The sequence below is a fragment of the Corvus hawaiiensis genome, chromosome 5 (genome assembly GCF_020740725.1).
Source record: "Corvus hawaiiensis isolate bCorHaw1 chromosome 5, bCorHaw1.pri.cur, whole genome shotgun sequence".
NCBI lineage: Eukaryota > Metazoa > Chordata > Aves > Passeriformes > Corvidae > Corvus > Corvus hawaiiensis.
The window spans coordinates 38,263,944-38,283,164 of record NC_063217.1 but is presented as its reverse complement, the minus strand read 5'-3'; the positions used below and the strand labels follow the sequence as shown (position 1 = coordinate 38,283,164).

Sequence of the window (19,221 nt, the reverse complement as noted above, 5' to 3'; positions counted from 1 at the left end):
TTCATTTAACATGTATATCATAATTCAGAAGGTTTTACCTAATGTATATGAGATTATGGTAATCTCTTATACATAGCATTTTTCCTTTTTACAGCAAACCTTGCTTTATATTTTATTTTAATAAATTCTGGTAAGATTGCATTCTTCAGGAAGCATGAAAGAATCTTGAATTGCAATTTTTCATTACGTTGGAGACTCAAGAATTTCCCTTTTAAAACAAGAAGCAATGTCTTTAGCTTCTAAGTAGTCTTTTTGCAGTCAGGGTATTTGGCATCACTTCTAAAACTCAGGATATAAAGAAGCACACTCAAGGGCTTTGAACAAATGCTGCATGCATTATATATGTTTATTCTCATAAACATATATAGGTTTATTCTCACGGTACATCCAGTGTCTCAGCTGCAGAGGTCTGACTGCATCTTTGTTGCAATTCATGGGCGTTTCCCGAGCATTCCAGCTATTCATCAGGTCTGCCCTGCAGCCCATCACAGCACAGGGCTAGCTGCACTCTGCTGTGGACATTGTTGAATAGAACTTCATATAGAACGTACTTCATGTTACGCTTTTTAAAATAGTGACCTTCTGTTATAGTTAGAGTCTCATGTCAGAGAACAAGGGGCTAAAAATGAGCAGAATTCCACTTGCTGAAGAAAGGCAAGTAAGCACTACTATAAAACCTAGCAGACTGTCTTTAACAGTAGAAATGATGCAATTTAAGGTTTTATTTCTATAAATTTGAAATCTGACCAGGTTTTTTTTATAAAAGCAGAAAAGGACATTTTGGTGCTTTGTGGTTCTTACTAGAAATCAATTCACATATAGCCAGATACCTTTGCAATGGCAATCAAGAGTAAATGTAAATGAGGATGAAAGGTCAAAGTTGAATGATGGAGGAATGTTAAGATGGTGTAAGATGCTTTCCTCTTCTAAGTGTGGCTCTGTTTTGGAGCAATCTGTTCGGCAGGAAGAATTGAATAGTTTTAAACTAAATCCATCAATGTTGCTTCTCTTTCTCATCACTTAAGAATATGTAATTACTCTGAAACTGTCAATGAGACTATCCAAATCCAACGACCTTCCTCATCCTTACGCACGTAAGGTTACAATATTAACCATGCAAATACACACATTTCAGTACAGCTGCTTTCAAAAGGTATATTGTCATACTGGAAAGGTGACTTTTTAAAAAATGTCATTCTGATGTGTTTGGGTGTTTCGAGTATTTTTTTTCCTCTTGCCCTTTAGAAGTTGTTAGTCTGACATATGTGAGGTTCTCTTGCTTGGTATTGTGCGGTGTTTTTTGGTTCTTTTGGTTTTTTTGGCTTGGGATTTTATGGAGGTAGAAACTTACTAGTTGTAAAATCATAATTACTGGGAGTTGAAAATGCTAAAGGGAACAACTTTTGCTTTCAAAAATCATGTGAGAATTACATGTATGTCTGGTAGTTACAGTTGTTCTAGTCCAAGAAGCATCCCTGTTGGCAAATGGCTGGCAACAGTAGGTGTTGGTTTGGTAGGCGTTATTCTTAATTGGTCAACTGAAACAGCTATGTGTTAATAGGCTTCATTTGTTGTACTTCTTCCAACAGATAAGAAAAAGAATTTCTACTAAATTCTCTTTCTGCAGCAGATTTTCTTTTTCTCACAAAACATTTGAATATACATACTTAGACTTTTCTGCCCCTAGATAATGAGCACTTGTTTTTCCAGAACTTCACATTCTTGCAAAGCAGCTCTCCTTTTTCCAGTGTGCATGTATGTTTTACCAGCAAGCTGCTTATTAAAAAGTTTCCACAGTTATTATTTCTGAAAATGGCTTGTCACTAAATTAATTCTCACTATGTTTTAGGAAGAAAAGTCTGAACTACAAATTTAAATCTTAATTTTTTAAGAGAGCATCTAAAAGCTAGTTAGTTTATTTGCAGGTACGTAACAGTTAATATTTTGCAAATACAGCTGTAGTACCTAAGAGTTTTTATTTCTTTAGAACATTTCATCAGTGTGGTAGCCGTACAGTGTATTGGTAAATATTGATTTCTAAGTGACATTTATAAAGAGAAAATCCAAACTAAGCTGCAAATATATGTAAATTAAAATTATATCCTCTAGCAGTGTTTGATATGTGTAGTTATACTTTCTGACAAGGAGCAAAGATATCTATACTTTTTTTTTTAACCTAGAATTTGCAGGTCTAAACTTTTAATTTTGTTTGTTTATTGCAAAGATGACAGGTTTCTGCTCTAGGGATACCTTTATCATGATGTGACTTTCTTTTGAGGAATGAGAAATCATTCAGTTACTGTGTCCCCAGAGGTGAAAATGCCAGGCTTTGTTAATAACAGAGGAATGTGTCCCTTTTTTCTCTTTTTCAACAAAACATGAAAGATGAGGTCCTATCAGTTACAGTAATCTAAACATTTGTCTTAAAATATTTTTGGATATTAGGAGACACTGATTTGCATGACCATTATTTGAACGTTTTGTTTTTTTCGTTCTGAAATGTGTAAATAACTCAATATTGAAAACAGCCGGGTTAAGCACTGATATTCCATAGCTGCTGTGTAATTAAGATGTTGAAAATACAGCGCTTCCCTTTCAAAGATGAAAGGTTGTTTACATTTCCTTGTTTATGAGTCTGCATTTCCAGGATTGTGCGTTGTTTTATCTCTATATTTAATAGGAGCAGTCATTTTGGATCTGTAGATGTGGAGTTGTATTTGGGGTTGTTGTTGTTTTTCATATTGTAAGCTCATATCACCCAGGATAATACTGAGTTGTTTTCTAGAGTTTTTCCTTGTAGACCAAACGATCATTTCAGATTAGCTTCATATTATGCTTCAGAGTTCTTTTTGATAAGAGGATTTGGTTTTTGGAAATGATGTCGTAGAAGATATGTCATCTGTCATACTGCAGGAAAAAGTTTTCAGTGAAGGAAAAGAATTCCAGCCAGTTAGATTTTTTTCACTCATTCCGCTTAAATTTTGTTATTGTTCCAGTTTACTCAGTATTGTAAGCAGTGTGTTTTAAACAATCCAGTTATTTTCACATGAAGATACTGCTTGTTGCACTGTTCAATTTTATGCCAGAAACCATGTTGGTTGAATTGCCCAAATGGATGACAGCATATGCCAACTGAGATTTTCAGTAGGCTTATACAATTACTTTCTTGCCTCTCCAGCTGTAAGCACAAGGTGTACTTGGAAACACTACCAAACACCAGCATCATTATCCCGTTTCATAATGAAGGCTGGACTTCGCTCTTGCGCACCATCCACAGCATCATCAACCGCACTCCAGACAGCCTCATCGCAGAGATAATTCTGGTGGATGACTTCAGTGACAGAGGTAAGGCCCAGCTGGTTTTGTTTTAACTTGAAACTTATAATGCAGTGTGGTCCATACAGGAAGCAAAAGCAGGAGACCTGGACTGCTTGCCTTGATGTACTGTTTGATTGTTAGCAGGAATAAACATTTATAAGAGGCTTTTGTTTTGCTTGGCATGAATACTGAAATTCGTATCAAAGGGAAGAGAGACTGTGAACTGTTCATTAACCCTTCTTAATGTTGTATTTTGAAGGTTGTTACTGAAATACTGCAAATTTTAATATTTCCTCATCTTTTCCCTACGTTTCTCTTTTGCTCTGAAAAATGTATCAACTTTGACCATGTTGGATCCAGCGAATTAGCTTTTGATCTTGGAATTTTACTGATCTAGGCAGATTCACATACTAGTATAAAATAACCATACAGAGAAATGAGGCTCTTTTGAATAGAATGTGAAAAAAATGCTTTAGAATAGTTGATCAAAGTTTACATAATTTATATAGTAAAATTAAGAAAACCTTATTCACTTAATGTCATATGCTACCATTACTTCTTGAATGCAGCACAAAAAATGAATGCCTCAAGTTCCCTAAATGAATTTTAACAGTTCTTTAGGTAAAATTCCTCCATGATAAGGATATGGAACTGGGAAAGAGGGGTTTTTTTAAAATTTCAGTGTATGTCTTAGAAGTTTAAGCATGAAAACCTTTGACTTTGGTGTTTTGGGGGATGGATTTTCTGTTTCTGTTGAAACATCAGTTTCTGGTGTGTATGTGAGCTTTGTTCTCAGTAGATTAATAGACAGTAAAAGAGAGAATTGTACCCTTTGCTAATGTTTTGCTTAAAACCTTTATCTCAGCAACTTAGAGGAATAGATTTCTGACCTGCTGTTTTAAGAAGCCCCTGGGTGAGTGAGAGAAATATTAGTGGAGCGCTGCAGTAGCAGAATCATTTTTGTAAGATCTTTTTTGAGCTTGATATCTCAGGGTTTAGAAAGATAAATGCTGCACGCATCTATCTTGCCCTCTCATATCTGCTGGTTTACTTGCAATATGTCCTTTGATGAACTGCCTCTCGATCTGTAATGCAATTTAAGTGGAATTGTAAAGTGAATACAGTTCTGACTATTCTATGTTTATGAAATCTAGACCACAGATGAGAGTTTTTGAAACCAGACCTGTAAAACAGCACAACCAGGCTGTTTCTGCAGGCTAACAATTTCCTAGCAGTAAACAACTCATGGGGAAGTCTGTAAGTTGGTTTTATGAGATATCTGACAAGTAAAGAAGCTTTTTTCTTTCTTTTTCTGTTGGGGTTTTTTTTTTGTTTGGTTGGTTGGTTTTGGGCTTTTTTCTGAAATAGCAGCTATTGTGGCTATGCTTGCTCAATATGGTAATACTGTAGCATTTTTTAAATTAAGATCATAGTTGCTGTTGTTGATACATTTTTAAATATGTTAGTGTTTTGTAAAGCTTACCTACTTCCAGGTAATTAGAAAAAGAGTTGATGCCAGTAAACAGGCTGTTGCTCTTTCTTGCATGCTCTTAGTTTCTGCTGGTTGCTGGAAGTAATATTAATTGCTATCACACTATACAAATCTCCAGAGTCTTCTTCATTTCCAGTTATATAATGCTATCTGACTTTTCAGTGAAACAGTTTTCAGCTGGAAGTGGTTCATATAGCATAGAAATGTTTTACAAAAGTGTTTAATGTATGTTTGAAAAACTGGAAGAAATTTACAAAGCAAACTTGTATGATTAAGCTGGGCCTGGAAGTGCAGTGCCAGTAGAATGATTCGCTTCTGTTTATCAATGTTATTAAAATAAAGATCAGAAATGGGCTTGTGAATGGTTGCCGGTTTTGAACTTGAGCATATTTGTCACTGTATGTTCTAAGAAGAGAGAACACACAAGAAAAATCTGCTGCAGTCTCTACTCTGAATTCAGTAACACTGACTTATAAGTTAGTTGAATCATTTTGGTACACTTGAAGTTGGTTTAATTCATGTATTTGTGATCCTCTAAACTTTACTTAACTGCGACTATATTGTGTTTTTAACTAATGCAAACATAAATACTGAAATACACTGAAAAAACTTTTGATAACAAATGATGAAAATGTTTTAGTGAACAGCTAGATACCAAGAGTTTTCTGGTTTGCCTGCAGAATTACTTGTATGCCTTCATTTTATTCATATTCACTCCTTTGGCTTTTATGATCAAAACCTTTAGATAGTTCATGCATAATATTCAGAATAAATTACGACATTTAGATGTTATAAAAGTAAAAGGACAGCTTCACATCTTTAAATAGCAATATAATGCAGACTAAAGGCTTGGTATTAAGAGGGAGGTAAGCAAATGTTATGAAACTTGGAAATGAAATATTTGGTTATGGACAGATTTAGTATAAAAGACTACGTGAATATTAGAAGTCATCTGTGACAGAAAGAAATGTCGATTTAGGAATAGGTACACAGAGTTGCAAGATTTCTTTATTCATATAACGTATAGAGAGTGCTTATATTTAAAAATGGTGAAGCAATGGGTTGGAGAAAAATGTCTGATTTAGTGGAACTCCATTTCAACAAAAATAACAGCTTTGATTTATATTGTAAACACAAATGGACGAATGTTGGTGTACTGGTGAGATGAAAGGGGACTGAATCTAGAGTTCATAGGTGCTCTAATACATGTAGAATAAATACATTGTCATTTAACAAGCTCTGTAAAGGAGAGGCAAATAATAGACTTCCATTTAGCTTGCCTTAGAAAGCTGCAGATACAATAAGGGTGCAATTTAATGATGTACATATTTTTGCATACTAAAGCATGCAAAGTATTTCTGATTTGTGATGGATTTGGGATTGCAAATCCAGAACCTGATTCATGTAAGCCCTGTATTTCAAACTCAAAGACCCGTCAGCTTCAGTGTCATGGAAAATGAACCTTTATATTGGAGATACCAACACATCTGTGTCAGGTATCTGCAGTGGCTTTGTGTGCAGCTCTGGTTTTGTGACCCTGATTTCTGGGAAAATGAGCCTTGTGGAAAGTGACTTTTTTTTCTGGGAGAGTTTTGGTGTTTGTGTGAGGGTTGTTTGAAATGGAAGGTGGGGAGGATTGGGAATAAGGTTTTACTTTAGAGATAGGGTGTTTCTTCTTGACCTAGCTTGCTCTGAAGTCAGCAGATCCCTGAAAAGGGGCAAGAAGCAGAATGTGGGCAACGGTTCTAAAGGAAAGGGGAAATTGAAAAAGACAGCAAATTTTCATTGGTTCAGTTATGGAACAGCTTGCATTTACAGAAGAATAATAACTATAATTAATGTTTTAAAACTTTGGGGAAACATAGATTTGCATAATTCATTAGTTAAACAGTTCATGTAGGTTGCCAGCATTTGATATATTTGTACATCAACCTTTATTTCTTTTGGTGTTTTAATTACTTTATTAGTATAATCAGACCTCTAAACTGTTACTAACACAGTATATGCCCATGAATGTAAAGCTGACTTACCAAGCATTCTGACATTACCCCGTAGTTCTTGAACCGGTACAGCACTATTAGAAGAAAAAATAAACAGTGCCACAGCCAACAAATTTATTAGCAGTAACAATTATTTGGCAGTATTTTAGTTTGAAAAAACCCCTCAGATTTGCCAAGGGAAAAAAAAAATGAAAACTTAGTAGCCAGCAGCTTCTTCTTCAAGTAGTTCCTGTCACTGGCAATGAACTGGGGGTTTTTTTGGTAGAAAATGACAAACTAGGAAATTTTCCTTCATGTTGATGAGCCAGTCCCTTCTCATTTTTCTGTCTATTATGTTCTCTGGTATCTGTCCCCTTGCTTAGGTCTGTTTTCTGGTCCACTAGTCATTTGAGAGTATCATAGTGTCCCCTATCAGGTACCATATGGTTTGTGTCAGACCTCTGAATAGCCCAGATTAATAACATGGAGGTCAAAGTGCAAAAGCAACCTGTAACTACTTCATCAGAGCTTTAGTTGGTTGGTGAACTTCAGTGCCAGTAATGTGTTTTTTTCCTGTGAACATGGAAGAAGACCTGATGTATGACTGGGGTGCTTTTTAAACTGTAGTTCTGTAAACTACACTGGTCATATTATACAGTAATGGAAGAATAAGGGAAGAGAGTTTGTGCTAAAAGCAGAGCAACTCTATCACACTATCAGATTGCACCACTTTCCACTGAAGGAATACATGCTGTTGCATGAAGCTGAACTTACCTGTATTTTGTTTCTAGACAGTTTATGTAACATAATTGAGATTCAAGTGTATCGATGCTTGGCTTCAGATCATGGCTAGATACAACTTTCTGATTAAATGAATGTGGAATTGTATTGTATAAATGTCTTGTCGTAGGAAACCTCTGCTATAGACAGAAACTCTCAGTATGATGAAAGCTCACATCTCCAAAAATTGCTGTTAGGCATAGCTCATGTAAGGCCTTATTGGCAAGAAAGTAAGGATGAATCCACATATAAATCTATTAGGTTTGTAGATGAATAGCTATACCTGAAACCCACAGCCTTACCAGCTGGGAAGCCTGTTGCTGCAGACAAGTAATTATACGAAGGTAAAGAGATGTTTTCTGCTTACTAAAGAATTTGCAGTGGCTTCACACTTGCTTAATGCAGAATCCTGGAACCCAGAGTGACCCCAGCAACTTGAATTGCACTGTACGTATCACTGGTAGCATAAGCAAAACTTTATAGGAGCAGAGTTAAATACAGCAAAGTTTTCAAGTAATGTTGACCTTAATATTGACATATTACTACATCATGTGTAATACTCAGGAAAAAAAAAATCTTAACTTTTAACCCTATATGAAGGTCAGTCTGATTTTTAAAGAGATTTAAAAGAAAAAAAGGAAAAGGTCAAATAGAAAATGAAACAAATTCAGTTTCAAGATGTCTATATTGACTAGAGATCTAACTAAATGCAGTATTTACATTTTTATACTTGTGATATTGAGCTATAAAATGCCTCATTCATTTCCTCTACAGTGCACTCAGTGATTTGAATTTCATGAAACTTGGGACTTGCTTCTGGTCAAAAAAAAAAATACTATCACTGTAACAAGTACAACTTAAAAGATCTGTGCTTAGGTTGGAATAAACTGATTTGAATCTGTAATACCAAGTTTTCTGTTCTTCACTGTACATTCCCAATTTTGATTGTTTAACATTATAAATTCTGTTGTGGAGTTTTTCTTCTGAAATTATGGAGTACAAGATTTTACATTCAGCTTCTTGATGTACCTCACAATAGCAGTTTCATTACTGAAGGCATTTTGATTTGACAGAACGGCTTTACCAGTGGGAAAAGAAAGGGTTGTCCTGAGGCTGGTGAGAGTTCAGCTCAGAAGAATAATGGTCATTTTGAAGGCAACTGTACCTCATCTCAAAATGCATTTTATTTGCTCGAGTAAAAGTATTGTCATGTTGTGAGAGAGGCGAGAGGTGGGAAGAACTTCAAACAATTGAAGTTTTACACTTTACCTAGACAGAATTAATTGAGAATGTGTCTGTTGTGGGATAAATTTAGGATTATACCCACATCCTAATGTATACAGGGAATTCAAATACAACTTGGCTGTAAAAATGAAAACTCCAGTGACAAAACATTAGTATACAAACAAATTTTTATTTTTCACATAGTTGATCAAATTGATTATAATAGATAAGTAATTTCACTTTTGAGTACTTGTGGAGTCAGAATACAGAGTTTTTGTTTCCACAAGCTCTATATTGCTCAGTCTATCTTTAGCTGCCCACCCTATGGACTGCTTGATGGGTGTGCATTGTGCCTACACACTGCATCCCTTTGGTCTGTGAACATGCGAGGAATTTTTGAGATGGGAACCAGTGAGCAGCCTGTACTTAGCAAGATTGTGTTCTCTGGGTGTCAGCTTCTGAAACTGTTATGCCATGCTTGTATTGAGTATGGTTCGTGAGATACCTGAAGTAAGTCTTAGTTTAAAACAGTGTAGTCACTCTGAGTAATCTTGAAATACTGGAAGCACATTTATTCATGTGGCAAATTTTCTACTGTGCATCTCAGCTTTGATTTACATTTCCTTAGGGTTTAAAATAATGTAATTTCAGCCATAATTCAATTTAAATTCCTCATGTGGAATACTCAAGTTTGATCTTACAAACAGAAAGGAAAATTTTTAAATCTGCATAAACATTGGTTTCTACATCGGCTCTTCTCTGAAACATCAGCTGTTTACTTTCCCCTTGAAAAAGCATTAATACATTGCAGTAATAGACTAAACAACTTGACAAGAGACTTGAACAATTATCTCACAATTATCTTTTTCAGCTTCAGTTAATGAACTATGGAAAAGATGCACATTAGTTTCTGAAAAATTTGAAAAGATGTTGTTTTTATACCTCATTTCCCTACATTTCTTTTTTCTTTTATAAGTTTCTTTTAAACTTTTTATTTTCTTTTATAAGCTTTGAGAATTTTTTTTGTCTTATTTGCATTATGCAATTCTTAGCTAGGATTCTAAATGTATTACTTCCACAACTTCACTGAGTAGTGTAATGGAGATGGTAACTAATTTTTACGTCTTCGAATGATATGTCTCCTGAATATTCAGGATTAAAACCTGCAGACCGGTGATCTAGGATGGAAGCTGAAGTCTGTTGCTTTGGACTTTTTGCAGACATTCCATCTGGTCAGATCCAAACTGATCAAATGTTCTGTTCTGGGTGGTTCTTTGTTATTAGGAATGAGGAGAACAGGCCTGAGATCTTCTAAAGTATTGTTTTTCATAAGCTTGTCAACTAGGTTTTGCCATAGTATCAACAGAAAGGATTCTTGCCAAATATTAGTTGCCTGTTATTTAGAAAATTTCCTTTAATTTAAAATTGAAATTTATTCATGATCCTTTTCATGCATGGGTATTGTTTCAATGTTATCTTTAAATAACTCATTATCTTCTCATTGTACACAAAAAGAGATAGCAACTTTCAGGTTTCAAAGTTCATTGCAGTTTAATAAAGTGTAATAAAGTGTAATAAAGCTTTCGAATTAACATCCTAGTAATCTTTCCAAAAATGGTGCTTTGTTACAGTCAAGGTTGCCTTAATTGCAATATTTGAGTTCACCTACGTAGACTTTAAAAATATACTTCACCTTTCTTGAATGTAGACTTTCAAGTAAGCTTGTAATCACCAAGGAATAGTATTGTCCATAGTTACATTTTATGCATCTTAGAGAAAATAATTTTAGAAAATCTTTTACCGCATTTTACTGTATTATAAATGTGTTTTGTTTTGTCCTTTTTTCCTGTTTGCAAATCATGGGTGAACCTTATTTTCCTGTTCCTTCTCTGATACTTCACATAAAGCAAGAGGGGGGAAAAAAATGTGGGTGGTATAAGGAAAGCTGTGAAATTATCAAAGCAGGAAATTATGATTGTCACTCATAAGAGAATTTTAAACCCAGAATTCTGGTAGTAAAACACTGTGTTTTACTAAAAGGTCTGTAAAAGTCCTTACAGTCAGATACGGGGTATCAATACTATCTAATAGTTTCCCTGGGAGATGAGTGGGAGAACATTGATTTGGTTGCTAACCTAAGGCCTTTTTTTTTCCCCCCAAACTACATGCCTTTGTCTTTTCTAGACTGATTCTTATATGTAGGATTGCTAGTGAGTGTTTAGTTTTTAAATCTTAACACATCCTAAAGAAAGAAGAAAAATCCTGTAATGAGGTTAGCAAATGAGTGCCTTCAAAGCTTTATACATGAAGAACAAAGGTTTGTCCTGCCCTTTTATTTTTGGTAACCCTGACAAAATCAGACATGTTTAAAGAGTTCTAATAGGTGTTCTGACCTTGTTTCACTGATGTAGTAAAACAGTTAATAATTTCCATTAAAGTTCTGGTATATTCTATTTCTGTGAAAGTAAGTGAATAAAAGCCTACAGAATATTTTCTTAGACTATTGAGAGTTGAAATTAATCTATATTAATTTAATCTTGATGCTTTTCTTTTGAGATAACCCAGTAATAATTTGACAGCATTTGTTTCTGATGCTTCTTTCCTGGATAATGGCAAGCAGTTCCACCATCATTTTTATTTATTTTATTTATTCATTCTGAATAAATGAAGGCCTTGTTTCCAAAAGCATCTCTTTGTTTAGTGTTGTATATGTTTATGCAGATTTTTGTTTTGTGCAGTTGAAAATCAAAAGTGTACTTATGCATGTTTGTTCGTTGCTCTTCAGTGTCTCACAGGAAGAATTTGTGACATATGGAATTGTCTAGTTACAAATCTTCTTGGACAAAAATGCAATCATAATTTCGATTAACTTGAAAGGGAATGTTGTTGCTCTCAGAAATCGCTATCCAGACGTTCAGTCAACTTTGGGGGCTTTTCTGCGTGTGCTGATTTCCCAAATTGAGCTCATGCGTCTTTCAGACAGATGGGCAATTTTATGAAGCTTATAAATGGCTGAAAGCTTTAATGGCTCTGTCATGCGCAGTTTGTTTTTTAAATGCTACTGATTTGTGAACAAAGCATTAATAACTTGTATCGAGCAATTATAAAGGATTCATTTTAATAGGACTGGGTCAAACCATGTTTTCTAAATTAGAATAAGTTCCATATGCAGTGGAAAATTTTGATAAAGAAGAGTGCCAGAAGCAAGATGATTTGGTACATGCAAAGAGCTTTTAGCATTCTCCTCTGCCTTCCCAAGTTACAGGTATAAACTCATTTTACTTGGGGTGGTGGTTTTCTTTTTCCCCTTTTTATCCAGTTGTATGTTTATGCATTATGAGAGCGAGTACACACTTTGGTTTTTGCAGCTTTGCAGGGCTGCTGCATAATTGAGAGACACAGCACAGAGAGGCAAACAAACACATTGATTTCATTTATGGTCAGTGACCTAGCAACCTTTGTTCACCTGCTGTAGGAATCCCCATAACTGCCCTCCCCACAAATTCAAGAAATATGCATTAGGATAACAATGAGAGAGTGTGTCATGAAAGCAGAATGCACTACACAATATGGAAAATTCTAACCATTTAGAACAGGCGATTGCTGGGGATTTTGCTTTTATGTGGTATAGAAAACCCTTCTTACCACACTGGTAAAATGTACTGCAAACATGTGCATGGCATTCAGGCATGAAGACTTTCCAGTCTGTGCTGATTTCTGGCTTTCAAATCTTGAGTGAGTGTTGCTATTGTCAGAAAGGTGGGGGGGAGGGGGGGTGGGAGTTGGGCAGATTTTGGTTTTGTTTGTTCTGGTTTTCTAACATATGTAATCTAACTTCTCCTACTGTTACATCAGGATATTTTTCTACAGTATTTCCTATCTTTATTTTTTTTACTAGGGACCTAATAATTCTTTAGTAGGTAGAAATCTCAGCAAATGTAGAAGAGGATGTCTGCCTAAGGTCTCTTTTTTCCCTTCATTTGAAGGGCATAATACTGAATTTAGAAAAAAGAGTTAACAGTCTTTGTAAAAGGTGCTGTTTATGCACAGCTATCAAAATAGCAAACTTACTCCATTAGATTTAGCAGGATAAGCATGAGTTTGCTGTCTTACTCCATTCCTGTCTCATTTAATCACAGAAGAGACACAGTTTAATTGTTATTTGTGGTACTCTATTTCTAGTCAACAAGGAAATCTGCTCACGTTTTTAAATATTCTAACTTTACAAAGTTTCTTTTTAAAAATGTTATACATTTTAAAATGTTATAAACATATATAAAAATGTTCTAGTGGACAGTGATGATGCTTTAAAACATGTTTCAAGTATAATTGATTCATTGAGGAGAATTTGAAAAAAATTTGTTCAAAGGTCTTACTGCAATAGGCTTGCATAAAGCAGTTCCTGGTGTGAAGAAAGAAAGATGTTCTATGTACAAGCAAATGTGATATCATTGAAGACAGTATCCTTTAACACTACAAAGCAATACAGAACAGATGTTAGTCTTGTTCTTGAGTGGTTTACTTGTTGCAGCTTTTAACTCTAGAAAGCAATGACAGATTATCCTAATGAATGGAAAAAATGAAATTAATCCATGCTACATTTGAGTCTAAAGCTATTGCAGTTCTTGAATGTGTTTGTAAACACTAGGTGAAGTGCTTGCTTCTTATCTGCAAACCTCATTGTTGTAGTTTTGTATTGGGAGTTTGATATTAATGATAAGAAGCAAGCTTTGTGCTACAAACTGTAATAATACATGAACACAGCATTGAAGTGTACTATGGGCCAAATTCCAATATGTGCATCTAGTCAGTGTGTTATGGACTTATGTATCCTTTTTTTAAAATAATTCCTGGTTGTGGTTTTTTTCTTTGAAGGAAAGTTAAACACGTTCTTAGTCAGTGAGTGACAATCTTTGTGCCAGCTGTGAATGTAAGGGTGTGAAACGTAAAATAGGTTGATGGTGCCAATTATGCTGGAGCCCCTTTTTTTTGTGTGTACTCCTGAAGTATGGGTGATTACATTTTGAAGGAAATTGATGATTATTACTTCTGAACTGAATTGATTATTTCTGTAGAGTCTTGTAATTGTTGCTAGTTCAGGTAATCTAACTGAATTTAGAGCTTCTGCAAGAACTGTGAGCTAATTTCTTTTTTTCTTTCTCATGTCCCATGATCATTTTAGTTTTTTGAAGTGCTATCTGTTTCAACTTGGTTTCCTTCATGGAGTAGGCATGGAGTTAAGCTGTACCTAACAAATGTCATATTTTTTTTAAATGCTATGTCTTGATTATGAATGACAGTGAAATAATATTTATAAAAATTCAACTTAAAGCAAATTTCCTTTATTTCAATGGGGTAGAGTTTGGGAGCACTTCAAAGAAGTCTGAAAATCTGGAAAGTATATGCCATTATTAAATGATAAACTATTCTAGCACACTTGTTGGTCATGGTGTCATCTTTGTTTTTTATATGTACAATCACTTGCATTTTGCTGTGCTGTAGTGGGCTTTGTTTGTCCTTGAGTACTTTCAGAGTTCATGTAGTAGAAGGGATGAGCTTGTCCTAGTATAAATCAATTATGTTGACAGAAAAAGTATCTGTGATTAAGTTGCTTGTATCACTTTTAGACTGTCTAATTAAGCTGGCATATACTGAGTCGAATTTTAGCAACATGCTTTAGGTAAAAAAAAAAAAAAAAAAGGATCCTGTCATGTGCCCAAGAACAGTTGACTCCCCAACAAGCCCACCTGTTCCCCACCTCACCCCCAAGATCTGCATTCCATACATGAAATGTTTGAAAAGATGTGGCACAGTCATTTCACTTTCAGTTTATTCCCCAAACAGTTTTTCTTTAGGCAGATGATATTTTATTTCAGGATGGAATCACCTTCTATTCCAACATACTGGTTGCTTCACAGTGGTTTCTCTGTGGTGTGAAAATTGTAGCTTGTGTGGCACTCCCACATTACTGAAGCAGCAGCGTGAGCTGTGAGGTAAGTTGGTGGTACAGTGATTTAACTGCACACTATTGGGTATGAAATAATTTTTAACTCTAAGGTGTCAGTCTAGCCTACCTTGCTATTTTAAGTTGTACTGCAGATGCATATGTGGGTTTTTGGTCATGCATCCTTGCAGTGTTTCTGTAAAGCTGCTTAAATGCATATGCATTCTTGTTGTTAAAAGGTAAATACAAAAGAGGTAGCAGAATCCTGCAAGCAGAGTTACATCCCTGTTTGTATATAAGAGACAAGTAGTGGAAGAAAAACAGAGTTTTTCTGTTTCCTGTCTTCAGTCTCCTCCCTCAGGCTGTGTTTAGCATCATGGGGAGCAGATTTTCTCGATTCTTCTAGATTTTTGACCAAAATACAGTGTCCCTGAAGCTGTAAACCGCTTCAGAACTATGGAATGTGATACCAAATCCCAGGGAACCTGAATGATTCCAGGTTTCAGTAGCTGCGAAGAAAGAATAGAGATGATGGTGAAGTTATTATTGAAAAAATGTCTATTGATGGGATCTTGATCAGTACAATCTGCAGGGAGCTGAGGGACAGGAATGAGAATTTGTTTTGCAGGAAACAGAGAGGAGGATCATAGCAGAAAAGGATGATTGACAGAAAAAAATCGAGATCAGAAACATAATTCTGATGCATTTATTTTAAAATTTGGGGTGCATCTGCCTTGCTAGTTTTATCTCTCTGCATAAGGTTGTGTTTTAAGATGAATCAGCTGTATTTTTCTTAATTTCTCACTGTAGAATCAGAGGGCTGGAACACCTATCTTATGAAGACAGGTTTAGAGGGGTTGTTCAGCCTGTAGAAGGGAAGACCCTGCAGACACCTTAGAGCAACCTTCCAGTACCTAAACAGGCATACAAGAGTGCTGGAGAGGGACTTTTTACCTGGGCATGTAGTGATAGGACAAAGGGGAATGGCTTTCAACTGAAAGAGGGTAGGGCTAGATGTTCTTTTGGGAAGGAATTCCTTCTGTGAGGGTGATGAGGCACTGGAACAGGTGGCCCAAAAGTTGTGAATGCCCCATTTCTGGAAGTGTTGAAGGCCAGGATAGATGGGGCTTAGAGCAACCTGGTCTAGTGGAAGGTGTCCCTGCTGCCCATGGCAGGAGGGTTGGAACTGGATGATCTTTAAGGTTGCTTCCAGCCCAAACCATTCTATGATTAATCAGGTATCAATCACACGTCTAAAAGCAAGTTCCCATCTGCTGTAAAGGTAAAAGCAGTTTTTCTGAGTATATTTATACACAAATACTAATACTAGAATTCTTCTTGTCTGCTTTAGATAGCTGGACAGAGGTTTGGAATGAAATGGCTATCCTAGTTTTCTAATTAGTATGTATACATGTTGTGTATACATGTTGTTGGTACAATATTTCTAACATATTGTTAGAAGTATATGTATATACAGAGTGTAAATGGAATTACTTAAGTATTAGATATAAATATAAGCAATGTAGTAAATTCAGTATTCACAGTCAGAGATATATTTCAGAAAAACAAGTCAAGAACTTTGAGCAATGTTGGTTGTCTGACAGTAGCATGCTCAGTTATTTGACTCTTTTATTCAAAGCCATTTTGTGAAAAGTATTATCTAATGCTTTCTGAATCGTTCAAAGAGCATCTTGCCATAAAAAGATTCTTACTGAATGTTCAAATCCAACTTTGTGGATTGCTGTCAGATATATATGCTATTTATCTCTTTTGCTTTTAGAATTATTACACAAGGAAACCAGTAATATTCGTTTTATGGAAATTGTTCTTGAATTCAATTACTCTTTTTTTGGTTTGTCAATGTATAAAATAAGGTGTTTAATGTGTGTATTTTTTGAGAGAATGAGTTGTTCTAAAGTTGCTAAAATGAGCATGCCCCTTCTGTGGCATGCCAGTTCTCTCTTGTAAATGAGTTACAGAAATGCACTGTGTGAAGAAACGCATTAAGGCTTTGAGCAACACAATTCACAGAATCACAGAATGGGTGGGACCACAGTGGGTCATCTGTTCCAACCTCCCTGCTCAAGCAGGGTCATCCTAGAGCACATGGCACAGGATTGCATCCCGACAGCTGTTGAATAGTCTCCCTCCATTCCAGTGAGGGAGACTCCACAACCTCCCTGGGCAATCTGTTCCGGTGCTCAGTCACCCTCACAGTAAAGTTCTTCCTCATATTCAGGTGGAACTTTCTGTGCATCAGTTTCTGCCCGTTACCTCTTGTCCTATTGCTCAGCACCACTGAGCAAAGCCTGGCTCCATCCTCTCACACCCTCCCTTCAGAGACCGACAGACATTAATGAAGCTCCCCCTCAACTGTCCCTTCTTGAGGCTCAACAGTCTCAGCACTTGCTTTTAGCCACCTTCATAAGAAATTTTACTGAAGAGTAATGAATCAGGTATTTGGTGTTTTCTTTCATGTTTGTATTTGGGTTTGAGTGGCAAGGTTTTGGTAGTGGGAGTAGCTACAGGGGTATTTTCGGGAAGAAGCTGCCAGAAGTTTCCCCTAGGTTCAACAGAGCCAATGCCAGCTGGCTCCAAGATGGACATGCCAGCTGGCTCCAAGATGGACATGCCAGCTGACTTCCAAGATGGACATGCCACTGGCCAAGGCTTAGCCCATCAATTCTGGTGGTAGCACCCCTGGGATAACAGATTTAAGTAACTGCAACAGCAATTTCAGCCAGAGAAAAGAGAAGTGAGAATATGTGGGAGAAACAGTTCTGCAGATGTCAAAGTCAGGGAAGAAGGAAGGGCAGGAGGTGCTCCAGGTGCCAGAGGTGAGATTCTCTTGCAGCCCGTGGTGCAGATCATGGTGAGGCAGCTGTGCCCCTGAAGCCCATGGAGGTCATGGAGGAGTAGAGGTCCACCAAAAGGAGCCCCACCATAAAGCAGGGGAATGGCGAAGGGTGCTGTAACACAGTGGGAAGCACGTGCTGGAGCATGGTGCTGTCAGGGCCCATGGAGAGAGGAACCCACACTGGGGCAGGTTTACTGGCAGGACTTGTGACCCCATGGGGGACCCATACTGGTGCAGTCTGTTCCCAAAGGACTCCATCCCATGGAAGGGACCCATGCTGAAGCGGTTTCTGAAGAACTGAAGTCTATGAGAAGGACTCAGCTTGGGGGAGGTTGGTGGAGGAGTGTCTCCCATGGGAGGGACCACACAGTGGAATGGGGGAAGAGTATGAGAAGTCTTCCCCATGAGCAGGAAGGAGTGAGTGGCTGAGACAAAGCTGATTGTGCAGCCTCCATTCCCTGTCTCCCTGTGCCACGTAGGAGGAGGAGGAGGTAGAGAAAATCAGGACTGAAGTTGAATCTGGGAAGGGAGGAGTTGGGGGAAGGTGTTTTAAGATTTGGTTTTATTTTCTCATTTTCCTACTCTGGTTTGCTTGGTAATAAATTAAACTAATTTCTAAAAATTGAATGAGTTTTGCTCACGAGAGTAATTGGTGAATGATTTCTCCCAGTCGTTACCTTGACCCATGAGCTTTTCATTATGTTTTCTCTGCCCTTTCCAGCTGAGGAGGGAAGTGATAGAGGCTTTGATGGGCACCTGGTGTCCTGCCAGGGTCAACCCACTATTATTTAAATAGAACTGAGTTGCTACAGGACCAAGGTCAGTACCTCTGACGAGGAGTTTAACAGCTGCCTTGCCATGTGTCACAAAAGCGATGGTTGGCTGGCTGGCACCCAGAAGTGGCCAAGCATAATGAATGCAGAAGGAAATGGAGTAATGCGGTTCATAATAATGACCTGGAAATCTGATTTTCCTTCTTTGTGTAAGACTCAGAAAATGCAGGGGCTAATTAAAATACTTAGACTAAGCCATGAACAGTCAAAGAGATGCCAAGCAGCTCATTTCTGGGTCTCTGATGAAGCAGCTCTGGGGTGATATAAAACACTGTTCTTCACTGTTTTTCTGCATGGCTTTAGGGGACTAGTAGTTGTCAAGGAGAATTGGAGTGATTGATGTGTTAAGGTAAAAAGTCAGTGATGTAATCTTTGTCCCAGAAGGCATGTTGTTCCGTGGTATATTTCCTGTTTTACAGAGAAAGGCTTAGAGTAGATTGATTATGTATGAGAAAGAGTAAGCTAGAAGAATTAGCCAAGAGAGTATAGTAGTCATCTAGACAGTTTCCTTTTGAAATTGAAAAAAAAAAAATCTGTGCATGTGATGATAATGAAAAGCAAATAACCTTAGGTGAAACATAAGTGAGGAATTTATTGTGTGGAAACAAGAAATAAACTGTCTTTGTAATCATTGCAATAGGAACGTGTTTCCAGCTATGTATGGGTTTGTCGAATGCTTGTCTCTTTTCTGTCGGGCAGCTTTGTAGGGAACACTGTTGGATAAGATGGCATCTAGAAAAAAGCATTAAGATGGTATTGTTACTTTCATGTTGTGTATTTTACCATTTTAATTC

At 36.7% G+C, this 19,221-nt stretch overlaps 1 protein-coding gene across 1 annotated transcript in view; it reads left to right on the top strand.

Moving 5' to 3' along the window:
- The window catches only part of GALNTL6 (polypeptide N-acetylgalactosaminyltransferase like 6), a 442,063-nt gene that overhangs the window by 197,669 nt on the left and 225,173 nt on the right, over positions 1 to 19,221 (top strand). The window contains exon 4 of the mRNA XM_048303651.1: positions 3,179 to 3,345. Coding sequence (XP_048159608.1) covers positions 3,179 to 3,345 — 167 coding nt within the window. The remainder of the gene's footprint in view (positions 1 to 3,178; positions 3,346 to 19,221) is intronic.